General features: G+C 43.4%; 1 protein-coding gene across 6 annotated transcripts in view; it reads right to left on the minus strand.

Moving 5' to 3' along the window:
* Positions 1-1,740: 1,740 nt before the first annotated feature.
* Positions 1,741-16,982, minus strand: part of LOXHD1 (lipoxygenase homology PLAT domains 1) — a 239,834-nt gene continuing 224,592 nt past the window's right edge. For all 6 annotated transcript variants that reach the window (XM_056543231.1, XM_056543249.1, XM_056543258.1 and 3 more), the window contains 4 exons: positions 5,288-5,458; positions 4,677-4,815; positions 4,075-4,236; positions 1,741-2,355 (listed from right to left, as the gene is read on the minus strand). In XM_056543231.1, the coding sequence (XP_056399206.1) occupies positions 1,875-2,355; positions 4,075-4,236; positions 4,677-4,815; positions 5,288-5,458 (953 nt within the window). In that variant the 3' untranslated portion in view covers positions 1,741-1,874. The remainder of the gene's footprint in view (positions 2,356-4,074; positions 4,237-4,676; positions 4,816-5,287; positions 5,459-16,982) is intronic.

Here is a 16,982-nt window from a genome sequence, read left to right on the forward strand (position 1 = left end):
AGTCACGAATCACATACAAACACACCACAATATACATACACATACATGCACACACCACTTAGACACAAACTCACACGCAATACTTGCATACCCATACCACTTATACACTCACACAAATACACCAGTAAGACACTCACATACACCACTTTCATACACACTCACACTGTGGTGTCCCAGCACCAAAGGTTGTCCTGTGGGCTAAAGATCGCATCGGGCATCCCTGTTGTCTTTATGTTGGGCCCACTGCTCCATTGTCCTGACCTGTTATAATGTGATGTTGACCTGTTATAATATATTGCTATGCTATGTTGTGTATCAATTTATGCACTGTGCCTTTAAGGGATTGTGGCAGAGGGACCAGGTGACCCTGACGCCCCAATGGGAAACCCTAAACCTAACCCTTATGTAGTGAAGGGAGGAGGATAGTTCAGCTGTGAGGAGCAGTTGGAGTTGAGAGGAGAGTGTAAGAGGAGTATGGAGTGCAGTGCTGATACCATGAGGACAAGCCAAGGGAGAAGAAGACTACACAATTCCACAGCCACACCAATCTCAGGAAAAACCCTGGTGCACAGGTGAATATCAAAGCCTGGCGGTAAGCAAAGCGTTGGGGAAAATTTCTACATCAGTCAGTCAACTTGAGTCTTTTAAGTCAGCATGTGCCGCTAATAATCTGAAAGCTGTGTTCAACAGCAACTACAACTTCCAGCAAGGCAACAGGCTCCCCAGGTTCCACTCTGCCCATCCCTCTGCACAAAAGTCTGTACTGTTTAAGATCTACTACCTCCAGCAACAGTAAAGATAGTGATCCGTAACCTTGGATCGGTGTATTCATTACCCCGCGCCTGGCCCAGGAGAAGCCATCTCACCCTTGGACTGTGCAGGTTAACGGTGCCCTGGTGTCACAAACTGATGTATACATCCTGCGCACAGTCAGTAGTAATAGTTGCCCCAACTTACACAGTACTAACACATTCAAACAAACACCACTTACATCCTCACACCCATACCATGCATGCTCACACACATACCACTTAGACACTTACACACCACTTACATACACACAAACACCACTTAGACACTCACACACCACTTACACACAGACACACCACTTACACACTAAGCCAAATGCTTACCCACTTACCACTTAGACACTGACACACACACATCACTTAGACACAACACTTACATCCTCACACACAACTCACACACTCCTTTCACACTCACACAGCACTTACATATTCACACACCACAAACACACACCACTCACACACTCATTTGCCCACCACTTAAACGCTCACACACCACCTACACTCTCACACACCAACATACCACTTACACACACACCTTACATCCTCACACACAATTTTTCCTCATTTTCATCTCTACTGCTTCACGCTTGCTCTTGAGGATCCTATGGTCCTTTAGCCCTCACATCTATTGATGCAGTCCTAGGGGGAGGTCCCGTGTGCCCAAATATCACGGGACAAGAAAGGTGCAGGTCAGTTAAGGATTTATATAGACAGTAGTAGTGCCGCTGCCAGGGTGGGCTCTCCTGTCAGTGGGCACAGTCCAGGTAGGCCAACAAATGAAGAGGCTTTTTAGACTCAAAGGATGAAAATCTTGACAAGGAATTACAATGATATATTGTAAAGCATCTGGATCTTGGCTTTTTATTACATTAATACAGTGAGAAGTTTTATACACACACACATATATATATATATATATATATATATATATATATATATATATATCTCAAGATCCTATACACATTATACAAAGTCTGTATACAAAAATATATGTATATATAAAATACATTTTGTAATAATTTACGAAAGGCGTGGCATTGGTGGCAGGTCTACTGGGTAAGGTCTTTAGTACATTGGGTAGAGCTCACGGCAGATCTCACCATCCCCTCTCTTCTTATCCAACCATTTGCCACAAGGGAATATGGTAGTGACCCCAGTTGCAGAATTGGTCACCTCCACCCTCTCCAGCAGCCACCCGGCATTAAGGCCGCTGTTGTCATGCTCCACTTTCACTTTCTTCACCTCGCCCAAGTCTAAGGTCTCGATGTAGAAACGATTGGTTTTCCCACGCTCAAAGAGGTTCCTCATCTTCTGCTTCAGGGCGTGCTTCCCGGAGTCACCGTTAGACCCGTACATGGTGAGGAAGACATTGGCGTCTGTTCCTGCTCCTTTTTCAAAACCAGTCACTATAATTACTTCATACTTTACTGGTACCAAGCTGCGGGCCCGGCTGGCAAAGCTCTCAATGGTCTTGGCACATTCGAAGACTTTATAGTCGTCTCTCTTGTTACGCAGGGGGATCTTGGCATTGCAGTTGAAAATGTATCTGGAACAAATAAATGAGGATGATATGAATGTTTCATGGACTGTGAAAATATTTTCTTAAAATTCCAAAATAATTATTAGCCCTACTAGACACAAGTTCTTTCTCCAAACCTGGAATTCTATAAACAAGATGGCTTCCCTCAATCATGGGGTGACTGGGGAGGGAGGATCTGCTACTGCAAAACCTGCAATTGACTGTTATGGCAAGAGAAGCAACCAAAAGCAATGAACATCAGACATCTTGAGCCATAACATAGTTTAAGCACTCTTGACTAAGAAGTGCAGCAAAGGCTATTATTAGAGAATGATGTAAAGGTTTTTGTGCTTACCTCTTTTTGCTAAAGTGACATGCATAGGATAGGCTCCATTTTGGATTGCAATTCCACAATAATGTGGTTCTGTGATGCAGCCTACATTATCCATGAATCCTTTGGTTGAAGGTTAGGTGTTTGATCAATGCAGCTGGACATCTAATTAAGCTGCTAGTGCTGGAGACCACCCAGGTGAACTCAGAATCATAGGTGGGTTGAGGTCAATTGCCAGTTAAGATGTGTTTTCTTATTAAAAGGACATTTTTTTAGAAAAATATTGAAATGAGGGGAAAGTGGTTTGAACTGAACAGTATAATCACAAGTGAGGTGTTTTATGGAACATTTGACGCCTTCAAGATGTGTTTACACGTTGATTTTTTTGCAGATTATTACAGCATTCTTTTGAAAATTTTTGCTGCAATTTTTCTAAATTGTGGTAAAAATAAAATGTTTTTACCGTAATATGCACTAATGTGTACAATATTACCATGTTTGTCACAATGTTGAGAAAATCACAGCAGAAACAGAAAAACTGCAGCAAGAAACACAATGTGTGAACACAGCCTTAGGGCAGGTGTATAACTACTATATATCCTCATCCCATAGATATAGCAGCAGCAGTATACAGATAGAGCTGGAGGGAAGGGGTATAACTACTGTATAACGTAGAATAACTTTGAAAATACTTCACCTCACTTTTGTTTACTGATTTTGAGATTCTCTTCCAAATTCTACTCCTTTCCCATTACTAGAAAGCATTGCTATGTGATAGGGGACAGTTACATAGAGCTAAGCTTTAATGGAAATCTGTCACCAGTATCACCTGCACTAACCTGTCAGTACCGACAGATAGTGTAGGTGACACTGATGACTATGGTGCTCAAATTGTCCCATTCCGTGGGATCCTTGGTAATTTCCTCCTTTATCTCCAGCTCCAGGCACCCGGCTTGGGGCACGGGCGGAGCTTAATGACGTCACCGCTGCTGTTCTCTCACAGCGGGACCCAGCAGCGAGCAGCAGCGGTGAAGTCACTAAGCTCCGCCCATGCCCCAAGCCACTGCTGCTCTATGCAGGGTCTCGCAGCAGCGGTGAAGTCACTTAGCTCCGTCCATGCCCCAAGCCACTGCTGCTCTATGCAGGGTCTCGCAGCAGCGGTGATGTCACTTCGCTCCGTCCATGCCCTAAGCCGGGTGCCGGAACTGGAACTAAAGGAGGAAATTACCGAAGGTTCCCACCACAGAATGGGACAAGGTGAGTACCGTTGTCATCAGTGTCACCTGCATTATCTGTCAGTACCGACAGGTTAGTGCAGGTCACATGAATGACAGGTATGTGTAGATACAACATTGCCTGATTCCTAGCAGAATATAAAATACAGTCCTGGAGGTGGCCAACATGCTATAACTTACTGGTTCCCAAGCTCTGTCTCAGTTATGGTGATCTCCTTCACATGCCAATAGGAATCTACTTTGGTTGAAGATTTCTTTCCATCCTTAGGACAATGGCCGACACATATAGCAGCAATGTCACCTACATTCTTGGAGGAGAACTTGAATACATCCGTTGCATTCCTGTCAAGACCAAATTTGTTACAATGTGCAAAAAAAATAATAAATAAATCATAGGTGTAATGGTGACCAATACATGAATGGAGGGGTGTGGCGTGAGGTCACTAGGGGGCTTGGTCGTGACGTCACGTCCCCGTATCGGAGGCAGCACCCAGCACAGAATGCCTGGGGCTTCACCGAGATCGCTGGGGTCCCCAGCAGCGGGACCCCTGCGATCATACATCTTATCCCCATCCTTTGGATAGGGGATAAGATGTATAAAACATTCCACCAAAAGAAGCCTTCACTCTAGTATAAAATGGTTCCACCAGAGCTTGAGATCAGACAGGACACAAGTGTTACTCCTTTGTTATACATATATATAATGGTCCTTATGAGTTAATTCATTGTAATTAAATTAATTACCAAAATCCCAAAACATGGTCCCAACCCCCAAGACTCACTGCGCAAATCTCCTCTTCTTGGAGGTGTTTTCCAGCATCAGCTCCTTCGATCTTCCTTTCTTGCCCTCTAGAATTATCCACACATTCTCCTTGGTTTCGGCATCTTCCCTGTCACTTGTTACAGTCACAATCTCATAAGCTGTAAGAAGCACAATAGACGTTACCCTTAAAGGGGTATTCCAGGAAAAAACTTTTTTTTTATATCAGCTGAATCCAAAAAACAGATTTGTAAATTACTTCAATTAAAAAAAATCTTAATGCTTTCAATAATTATGAGCTGCTGAAGTTGAGTTGTTGTTTTCTGTCTGGCAACAGTGTTCTCTGCTGACATCTCTGAGTATAGTTTGCTATTGGGATTTGCTTCTAAACTGGGCGGTTCCCGAGACACGTGTAATCAGAGAGCACTTAGACAGAAAAGAACAACTCAACTTCAGCAGCTCATAAATACTGAAAGGATTAAGATTTTTTAATAGAAGTAATTTACAAACCTGTTTAACTTTCTGGAGCGAGTTGATATATAAAAAAACGTTTTTTCCTGGATAACCCCTTAAACTGTTCAATACCAAATAGGACTACTCTACAATACGGTGCGCATGCGCGGATTAACTTACATGTGCGTTCCTTTAGGTCCAGGATATCATTGTTGGCACAGGCAAGCTCTCTAATGATTTGCTTGTCATCTGCATTCTTGGCCAACCACCGGTCACATTGGAATCGGAAACTCTTGTTCATCTCCTCATCTCTGACGTCGATAAATTCCAAGTGCCAACCAGGGCCAATGCCTTCAAAGATATAATGGGTTAGACCAGAGGTATTAGACCAGAGGTATCCACATTTTTTGGTATGAGGGCCACATTGTGTATTATACTGTACACATTTTTGAGAGACAAAGGAAGAAAAAACTATCAGTTTTAGAAATAAACATAACATACATATATAGACTCCTACCAACATCTCTTTGTCCCCCTTGAACCATGATCCACCATTATCTTTGTCCCCTTAGAACCATGATCTACCATCATCTCTTTGACCCCACCATCATCTCTTTGACCCCATCATCATCTCTTTGTTCCTCTTAAACCATGATCCACTTCCACCATCATCTCTTTGTCCCTCTAAAATCATGATCCACTTCCACCATCATCTCTTTGTCCCTCTAAAACCATGATCCACTTCCACCATCATCTCTTTGACCCCACCATCATCTCTTTGTCCCTCTTGAACCATGATCTACCATCATCTCTTTGACCCCACCATCATCTCTTTGTCCCTCTTGAACCATGATCTACCATCATCTCTTTGACCCCACCATCATCTCTTTGTCCCTCTTGAACCATGATCCACTTCCACCATCATCTCTTTGCCCCCTGACAATTCATATAGCTCCACATTTTTAGTTGAACATTATATGGAATATTATACGTTTATTTACTTCTATCCCTCCAGGCCCTGACGCATCTCCATCCCCAGTCTATTCCTATGGATTCCTATGGAGGAGCACGTGACAGATACATGTCACTCTGCCTCTTCAACACATTGGAGGAGGCAAAATGAAAAGTATCGGTCACATGGCTCCTCCTTGGACTCCATGTTATCGACAGAAAGCACACAACGCAGGAGAACAGGTAAACTATACACCATTGGGTGCTGTTGGCGATACAGGGGACTCCGCACTCTCCAGGTCGGTGGCACCCAGAGCTAAAAGCCGCCACCTTCATAATGTAAGTGCTGGGGGACAGGCCAGGAGAAAGCTAGTGGCAGGTGGCCAGATGTGACCTGCAGGCCATAGTTTGGAGACCCCTGTATTAGACAATTACCACAACATCAACCATTAAGGGAATGCTCAATCCATAGCTGTTACACAACAGGAGTGTGGCAACTGTAGCATGTGACTGGTGAGTGGAAGGGAAACATTAATTTGGGGCATAGAAAGATGTTTTGCTGGGACAGATTCAAGTGTGCAAACTATAGCACCACATCGGCATCCTGAGGACTCAAATACAAAACTTCAAGTTGGAGTCATGAGGAAACTTAGGTAGGTATGGTTGATTCTGAATGGGATAAATCCATAATCTAACGTGGACGGTGGCATAACTGTCTCCCAGAGGTAAATGTTGGATTAAAGAAGGATCATGAATGCCTGATATAAATCTGCCCGATTCTCTGTTCTTGTGTGAGACAAACCACTGCTGAGGATTGCTGTCACCAGATTGATCATATATGTTTATGGGAACATTGAGAAAGATAGGTGTCAGCTGGGACAAGCATTCAGTGGACAGCTGTCTCATGTATGACTGGAAAAGACCAGTGGCACCACTACCACTAGACTAAGGGCATAGAGGGTTATTACCAGTTAAATAGCAATGGAGAGTAAAGAAGTAACAACAAATAGAAAAACCCTTCCCAATAGTTCTAATAAAGGCATACTTGCAGTATATAGTTAGGTCTTCTGCAATCATCTACCGTATTTTTCGCCCTATAGGACGCACCGGCGTATAAGACGCACCCTATTTTTAGGTGCAAAATCTAAAAAATGTAAGATTTTGAACCCAATAGTGGTCTTCAACCTGCGGACCTCCAGATATTGCAAAACTACAACTCCCAGCATGCCCGGACAGCCGTTGGCTGTCCGGGCATGCTGGGAGTTGTAGTTTTGCAACATCTGGAGGTCCGCAGATTGAAGACCACTGCATAGGAGGTAATACTCACGTGTCCCCGCAGCTCCGGACCCTTCACCGCTGCCCTGGATGTCGCTCCATCGCTGTCGCCGTGTCCCCGTCGCTCCGGAACGTCTCTGCTGCCGGCTGGGTAACCTCTCTCTCCGTCGCCGTCATCACGTCGTTACGCACGCCGACGCACGTACGCGACGACGTGATGACGAGGAAGGAGAGCGCCGGCCATACAGGGGATCCCTGAACGGAGAAGACACCGAGGAGGCAGGTAAGGTCCCTCCCGGTGTCCTGTAAGCACTAACCCGGCTATTCAGTCGGGCTGTTCGGGACCGCCGCGGTGAGATCGCGGGGGTCCCGAACAGCCCGATTGAGCAGCCGGGTTAGTGTCACTTTCCCTTCAGACGCGGCGGTCAGCTTTGATCGCAATGTCTGAAGGGTTAATACAGGGCATCACCGCGATCGGTGATGTCCTGTATTAGCCGCGGGTCCAGGCCGTTGATGGCCGCAGGGACCGCCGCGATAGGGGTGTATTCGCCGTATAAGACACACCGACTTTTCCCCCCCAGTTTTGGGGAAGAAAAAGTGCGTCTTATATGGCGAAAAATACGGTATTACCCAAAGTTGAGCTTCTGGTGGTCTCGCTACACATGTATTGCATGGCCGATTTCGTGGGCTAGTGTAATGCTACAATTTCCCTGGGGGGATATGTGACCACATGAAGCTTACCTTTGCAATATGAAATGATGGAAACAAATTTTAGACGGAGCTAGTGTGGTGTCCCAGCACCATTAGCTGGCCTCTGTTATTGTTATATGTATATATGGTTTTCTATGTTACTGTACCCTTAAATGAGAGCAGTAAACCCCATGTGACCCTGCCTGCCAATGGGAACCCCTAAAGTCTCCCCTATGTAGTGTAATGGGGGGAGGAGTCTAAGTTTTGTCTGAAGCACAGTGTGGTTCAGGTGTGCTGTGTGTCGTGTGCTCTGAGGAGAGGCCTAGTTCACATCTAATCTCTCTGGTCATCCTGCAAGGATTACTCGCACAATAGGAGTTCATGCCCCTGCGCAAAAGGCTTCAGTATCTTGACAAGACCCTAGCTACCAGGATTCATCTTTCCGTCTCACAAGTCAGTAAACACAATCTGTTTGGTGTAAGTACCACAAGTCCAAGCCGGGCAACAGGGCTCCCAAGGGGTTACACTGCACTCTCTCACCTTAAGCCAGCTGTATGTGTATTACCATCTGCACCCTGCTCAGTAAAGACAATTATCCATAAGCTGACATCAGTGTGTTCATTTACTCCCCGTGTCTGGCCCAGGAGAAGCTGTCCCAAACCTTGTACCGTGTACTGGATAACAGTGCCCTGGCGTCACAAAGTGATCAGGTATTTCCATTAATATCTCCCCTTGTCACCACACTAGTGTTACCCCAATGAATATCTCCTCATGAAAATAAACACCTAGCAAACCACTGTTGAGGGACAAGAAGCCCAAAACAGCTGTCTATAGATGGATGACCCTAGAGACTGATATCTGGTCTAGCTAATATCCTTAGTCATGTTGCAAGTCTTGTTAAAGGGTCAGACATCTACTTACAAGGTACCTACCTATAGGTGGCACTAGGGAGATGCCCTTATTCCTTCTAGAGAACAGCTAATTTACATATCCCTTTCCCAAGGGAGCATTGCCTGATATGTAAGCCTACTTGTTCATGCTGGTGGTCTTTACAAGGAACACCCCCTAAGACCAATGCCAAAGGCCTCTTACCTACAAACCGATACCCTGCTCTGTACTGACTAGGGGCAAGAACCCCAAAACAGTATGATGTCTCTTCCTTTTAGAGAAGACTATGGTTTGCCTGATATCCTTAATATTAAAGCAGTGGTTCTTAACCTTGTTGGAGGTACTGAACCCCACCAGTTTCATATGCGCATTCACCGAACCCCTCTTAATTGGAAAAATAAAATATGATTTTTTCAAATTCAAAACATAGGAGGTATATATTTAAGTATATATTTATACATATGTGCACAAAATGAACAAAACATAGAACAAAACAAAGAACATAGAACAAAACCATGAAAACAGGATTTTCACACAAAAACATAATGAATATTTACTGCAAATCAGTGTGACTTCTGCTGTTGTCTTTCAGAGACCAGTTCAGAAATGCGCAGCTTTACCTTGGCAAGTGCCACTCTCATGTCATTTTCGCAACAATGGCAGTGTTCCCCCACATTAGGCAGGCAGTGTTCCCCCACATTAGGCAGGCAGTGTTCCCCCACATTAGGCAGGCAGTGTTCCCCCACATTAGGCAGGTAGTGTTCCCCCCCACATTAGGCAGGCAGTGTCCCCCCACATTAGGCAGGCAGTGTTCCCCCCACATTAGGCAGGCAGTGTTCCCCCACATTAGGCAGGTAGTGTTCCCCCCCACATTAGGCAGGTAGTGTTCCCCCCCACATTAGGCAGGCAGTGTCCCCCCACATTAGGCAGGCAGTGTTCCCCCCACATTAGGCAGGCAGTGTTCCCCCACATTAGGCAGGCAGTGTTCCCCCACATTAGGCAGGCAGTGTTCCCCCACATTAGGCAGGCAGTTCTCCCCACATTAGGCAGGCAGTGTTCCCCCACATTAGGCAGGCAGTGTTCCCCCACATTAGGCAGGCAGTGTTCCCCCACATTAGGCAAGCAGTGTCCCCCCACATTAAGCAAGCAGTGTTCCCCCCACATTAGGCCGGCAGTGTTCCCCCACATTAGGCAGGCAGTGTTCCCCCCACATTAGGCAGGCAGTGTTCCCCCCACATTAGGCAGGCAGTGTTCCCCCACATTAGGCAGTGTTCCCCCACATTATGTAGGCCAGTGGTCTTCAACCTGCGGACCTCCAGATGTTGCAAAACTACAACTACAAACAGTTGTAGTTTTGCAACATCTGGAGGTCCAGAGGTTAAAGACCACTGATGTAGGCAGTGTTCCCCCACAGACATACAGCCTCCAGCCATATACAGTGTATGGCTGGAGGCAGTATGCCGGTGTACTGCCCACTTCAGTGCTCCGACCACCGCTCCGGCTATAGCAGTAGGTCTCGGGACCGGTGGTCGGAGCACCGAAGATGACGTGCCGCTGGTCACTTACCAAGCTGGCCAGCGCGCGTCTTCCTCCTTCTCTATCCTCGTGCCTTCATTTCCATGGGCGCACGCACAGGACGTCAATGACGTCCCGGCGTGCGCTATGTCCCAGCGGCCCTGCGTTTTTTAACTTAATGCGGAGCCGCAGGGAGTTAATAGTGATGGGGGTATTGCCCCGTCGCTACAGGACGGGCAAACACCGGCTCTGCTCGGGGCCCCAAGCAATTGCTTGGTTTGCCTGTCCTGTTGTGACCTCCCCCGCCGAACCCCCGGGACTGACTCACCGAACCCCTGGGGTTCGATCGAACCAAGGTTAAGAACCACTGTATTAAATCCTCAGACATTGAGTCTACCTAAGTGGCACTAGAGAGCTTTTTTCTTTCTGGAGGAAAACTATTGTGTATTCCTTTATGCAATGCATTGTATTATCTGGTCCCATCGTGGTGATTAGACGATTATCTTCATTTCTCTCAATGCCCAGTCCTTCCCACATATTGATGAAATGTTACATCTCAGCCAATGGGACCCAGTAACACAAGGTTTTAATTGTATCATATGAGAATACATTGTATAACTCCAATCCTCGGCCTCAAAAAATTAATTTCATGCATCTTCTTTCCGGAGAACCAGATGGCTGTGGGGAATTGGGATGAAAGTGGAGCAGGAGTGTTCACAAATATGAAAAGAGCTTTAATGCCCATGACAACCGGTGTCTTCTGACTGACGGCCATCATTGGTATACAGGCAAAAGCCGTTCAGCGCTGGATAACACAACACCGTGTCCCTTCACATCAACCAACATGGAGGGAACGAGGAGAGGAGTGGAGGTTTATCTATAACAGGGAGGCCACAAATGGGTTAACCTTGTCTAGCTGCAAAGTGTCTTGGTGTGTTCTGGGAGCTGAAGATTTGTGTGGTGTTAGGAATTAGATATTATAAATAAAACTAGTAAAATGGGTCATGTTATGGGATCCTCTGGGAGCTCCTAAGGATGGAAGCCTCCCACTCTTCCATTCTATATGTATACAGGACCTATAGACCCATTATTTCTTGTATTCCTAGCATATGAATAAAATGTAATCCTAACAGTAAAGACTGACACTCATACAAGAATGTGGCCCTCTTTGGCAATATCAGAGTTAAGATGACCCCTATGACTACCTCTTGAGTACCCCCAAGTACCCTTCATACAATACAGTACCTGCCAAGGGTAAGATAGAAAGATTAGTGGAAACATGCAGCTGTGCACAACCATACAGACTAATTCAGCGGTTCTCTGGAAAGCTAAATGAACCCCATTATGACCAGTGTTAGGGCCCATACCCACTACCTACAGATTTTTGCCCAATAAAATGACAGGTGGAGAATCACTGTGCAGCAGACGCCAGCGGAATTGGCGCTCATGTCCGCGAGAGCCACCAGACACAGGGTGAGGCCTACACCAAGATCCGTGTACCACAGAGAGAGGGTATATATTGTTGAACAAATAAATATATTTGCTCCTCAGGTGCCTCAGAAAGCTGTGAGGGCCTGGTGGTTGCTACCCCCGAATGGCAAATTTACTAGACACAAAGGATGTATAAGTAAACAACTAGAATGATTTGCAATTCAGGGATTGGAGAAGCTGGGTTTCAGTCCTGTCAAAGCTTTTTGACCATATTGGTTTTCATCTAGCTTTTCTAGAACCCTGAATGGCAAATTTATTCAAAGCAGAGGATGTGCTAGTAAACAACCAAATAGATGTGACAGTCAGGGGTCTTTAAAAGCTGGGTACGAATCTTGACAACTGTGTGACCTCGGTGTCTGTCATCCAGCTTTTCTAGACCTCTGAATGGCGAATGTCATTAGATGTTCACTTTCAGTGTTCTAGAAAAGCAGGATGACAACCACCATGGCTGTCCGGGCATGCTGGGAATTGTAGTTTAGCAACAGCTGGAGGCACACTGTTTGGAAAAAGCGGTCTGACAAGCTTCACTAAAGAGAAGAAAGAAATGATGGTGGGAGAACCGGAGATGTGTCTGTTCTTAAAAAGATTGGCGTCACACAGCATGACTGCAGGCCTGGAACACAAAGCTGTGTACACCCCCCCCCCCCCCCCCCCCCCCAAGACAGACCCCAAGAACAAAGTCTTCCATCAAATCCACAACTTCTTCTGGATACATCCTTGCAGACGTAAATTAAGACCCTTCAAAGCTTCTGTTCAAATCTAAATTCCTAGGAGCAGTATTATAGTAGTTATATTTGTGGTGGCTCAGTACAGAAGTGGCCCTTCTGTACACTATTGGTCCTATCAGGTGGACTCAGTCCCAGTCCCCTGGCCTCCACACTCCTCCGGACTCTCATCACTCTCCTCCGTGCATTTCTCTCCTCCACGTCCTCCACCTGTTCCGGACTTTGACCCCCGGCTGAATAAAAATCTCCTTGTTCGCAGCACATTTAAAGTGGATGAGTGCATTTTTTTCCTTGTACACTTGCACCTATTATTGGACTTTTTCTGTTTAACCTGCACCCCCATCGCATGTCTGCTTACCCGATCTCCTGGAAGTACAACCACAACCAAAACTCATCCAATACATCTGGACAGTGCCATTTCCTTCTACATTTTACTTATAGTAGTTATATTCTTGTATATAGGGGGCAGTATCATAGTAGTTATATTCTTGTACATAGAAGACAGTATTATAGTAGTTATATTCTTGTATATAGGGGGCAGTATCATAGTAGTTATATTCTTGTACATAGAAGACAGTATTATAGTAGTTATATTCTTGCACATAAGAGGCAGTATTATAGTAGTTATATTCTTGTATATAGGAGCAGTATTATAACAGTTATATTCTTGTATATAGGAGGCAGTATTATAGTAGTTATATTCTTGTACATAGGAGGCAGTATTATAATAGTTATATTCTTGTATATAGGAGGCAGTATTATAGTAGTTATATTCTTGTACATAGGAGGCAGTATTATAATAGTTATATTCTTGTATATAGGGGGCAGTATTATAATAGTTATATTCTTGTATATAGGAGCAGTATTATAGTAGTTATATTCTTGTATATAGGAGGCAGTATTATAATAGTTATATTCTTGTATATAGGAGGCAGTATTATAGTAGTTCTGATGAGAAATTTTTGGTACAGGCTGGTGAGCTGAAGGAGAGATTGGGGGCACGAGGGTACCCAGAAAAGATCCTTGAGAAGGCATTAAATCGAGCATTTGCACAAGATAGAAAAACTCTATTAGATAACAGCACGAAGAGTAGGAAATGGAAAAAAACACATTTAAAGTCGCAAAGCACCACTCTACCCCCGTTTCTCTTTTTCATTTAAATTCAGCCCCTTAGAAAAAATTATAAGAACAGCTATTCATAACAATTGGTCTCTGATTAAAAACGATACAGATTTAGGAAAACTGGTTCATGAAAAACCTTTGATAGCTTTCAAACGGAGTAAAAACTTAAAAGATGTTGTAACCAGTAGCAACTTTCATTCCAAATCGAACACCTCAGACTGGCTGTCAAGAATCGGCCCCACGGGCAACCACAAATGCGGGACTTGCATTTGGTGTCCCCATATTAAGACAGGAAAGTCTACGGTGATAGGCGGTGAAGAAATCTATATTAAAAATCTCATTACCTGCAGAACACAATGGGTTATTTATGCTATGGTTTGCCCGTGTGGCCGCTTCTACATCGGCAGCACAAAACGTGCATTAAACACACGTTTTAGGGAACATGTGTATTCAGTTAGATCTAAAAAAGGTGCTCCCCGTTTTATTGAACACATGAATTCTGTACATGGAGGGAACTGTAAGGATTTACTCTTTCAGGGGCTAGAAGTGATCCGCAGCAAAGAAAACACAGATAAAAGAAAAATTTTACTTCAAGCGGAAGCTAAATGGTTAATTAAATTGAATGCTGCTGGAAACTTGGGGCTGAATGAAAGAGTCGATTACAGTGTCTTTTTATGATATACCTTCTGGTACTATTTATTGCAGAGTGTCCTTTTGATAAAGAAAGTCGGTTGATTTATGTTTTTAATGTTTTAACATATATGTTCTTGATTAAGTAGTTTGCACCTGTTCTGTGCACGTCACCAGAGAGTAGCTTCAAAAAGGTGATGCAGCACGGAACAGACAGGGTCTGAAGAAGCGTGAATGCGCACGCGCAACAGCTGTCACCCAGTCTTACTCTGATTAGCTGAGTCCTTGGAAACGTCCGTGCACCTTGTCTGTCTTTGCACCTTAAAGAAATAAAGAATTATCGGCACAGTACCCCGGTGAGTGACGTCCCTGCTTTCTACATATGTTTGATTAAAGTAGTTATATTCTTGTATATAGGAGCAGTATTATATTAGTTATATTCTTGTATATAGGAGCAGTATTATAGTAGTTATATTCTTGTACATAGGAGGCAGTATTATAGTAGTTATATTCTTGTACATAGGAGGCAGTATTATAGTAGTTATATTCTTGTACATAGGAGGCAGTATTATAGTAGTTATATTCTTGTACATAGGAGGCAGTATTATAGTAGTTATATTCTTGTATATAGGAGAAGTATTATAGTAGTTATATTCTTGTATATAGGAGCAGTATTATAGTAGTTATATTCTTGTATATAGGAGGCAGTATTATAGTAGTTATATTCTTGTACATAGGGGCAGTATTATAGTAGTTATATAGTCCAACAAGATGAGTGGCACTATTGTGTGGTCTCCCTTAGTAACAGGTAAAGTTCTTAGCATACAATGAGAGGCTGTGCAGGTGGACTGATAATCCAGGCTAGACCTGGAGGTGCAGGTAACGGTATAGTATTCATATGAATCCAAAAAGCAAGTAAAGAAAGAAGTACCGCACTCACCCACTGTCAAAAGCCGGGAACGGGAGAGGTTTATTTCAGATCATAAGATCGGAATAACAGGTGCAGGACGTGGAGGAGGGAAAAAAAAAAAAAGCCACACACGACTAGTTTCACGCCGGACGGCGCTTTCTCTGGCTGACTTGGCTGCATCAGTTGGCAGGAAAAGGAGGGGTTTTAAAACGCCAAACTGATGACGTATACAGATGCAAAAAAGATATTATTAAGGCTCGTACACAGAAAAAAATTATATATCCAATCGAAAAAGCAAAAAAGTAGGGGGGAGGGGAGGGGGGGAAAAAAAAGGGGGGAATTAAAAAGGAGAAAAAATATATATATCAGGACCAACAAAAGAAAAAAAGGGCAAAGTTATAAGAAGACACTGAGGTCTTGGCGATCATTAAGTCCAGTTCCTTCAAGCGCTCTTGTGCGCATGATCCATCTCTCTTCTTTGCGTAGCAATGTTTTGTGACGATCAATTCCTGGTGAGCAGGTTTTAACTCTTTCGATCCCGAAGAAGCGCATAATGTTGGCGTCTCCCGAATGCACTGATCGTATGTGCGTTATGAGGCGGGCACAGCCGTGTCCGGTGTGAATTGACCTCAAGTGTTCCCGGAATCTAATTTTCAGCGGTCGAATAGTGGATCCAATGTAAAAGCACATACACGGGCAGACTATAGCGTAAACGACATATTCGGTCCTGCAGCAGATGAAGTCGGTGATTCTTATTTCCTTCCCAGCGAGCTGATATTCTTTACCAGGTAAGTAGTTATATTCTTGTACATAGAGGTAGTATTATAGTAGTTATATTCTTGTACATAGGAGGCAGTATTATAATAGTTATATTCTTGTATATAGGAGGCAGTATTATAGTAGTAATATTCTTGTATATAGAAGACAGTATTATAGTAGTTATATTGTTATACATAGGAGCCGTATGATAGTAGTTATAATCTTGTATGTAGGAACAGTATTATAGTAGTTATATTCTTGTATATAGGAGCAGTATTATAGTAGTTATATTCTTGTATATAGGAGGCAGTATTATAGTAGTTATATTCTTGTATATAGGAGCAGTATTATAGTAGTTATATTCTTGTACATAGGAGGCAGTATTATGATAGTTATATTCTTGTATATAGGAGGCAGTATTATAGTAGTTATATTATTGTATATAGGAGCAGTATTATAGTAGTTATATGCTTGTATATAGGAGGCAGTTTTATAGTAGTTATATTCTTGTATATAGGAGCAATATTATAGTAGTTATATTCTTGCATATAGGAGGCAGTATTATAGTAGTTATATTCTTGTACATAGGGAGCAGTATTATAGTAGTTATATTATTGTACATAGGAGCAGTATTATAGTAGTTATGTTCTTGTATATAGGAGCAATATTATAGTAGTTATATTCTTGCATATAGGAAGCAGTATTATAGTAGTTATGTTCTTGTATATAGGAGCAATATTAGAGTAGTTATATTCTTGCATATAGGAGGCAGTATTATAGTAGTTATGTTCTTGTATATAGGAGCATATATAAAATATATCCTTGATCCTGAAGCTTGATGGTAGTTTCATTCAGTTAAAAAAACAACATAATATTTATAATAATAATTGTATTCTATAAATGTCCTCTCTTCCCCTAA

This window comes from Hyla sarda, chromosome 1, assembly GCF_029499605.1.
Source record: "Hyla sarda isolate aHylSar1 chromosome 1, aHylSar1.hap1, whole genome shotgun sequence".
NCBI classification, from domain to species: Eukaryota; Metazoa; Chordata; class Amphibia; order Anura; family Hylidae; genus Hyla; species Hyla sarda.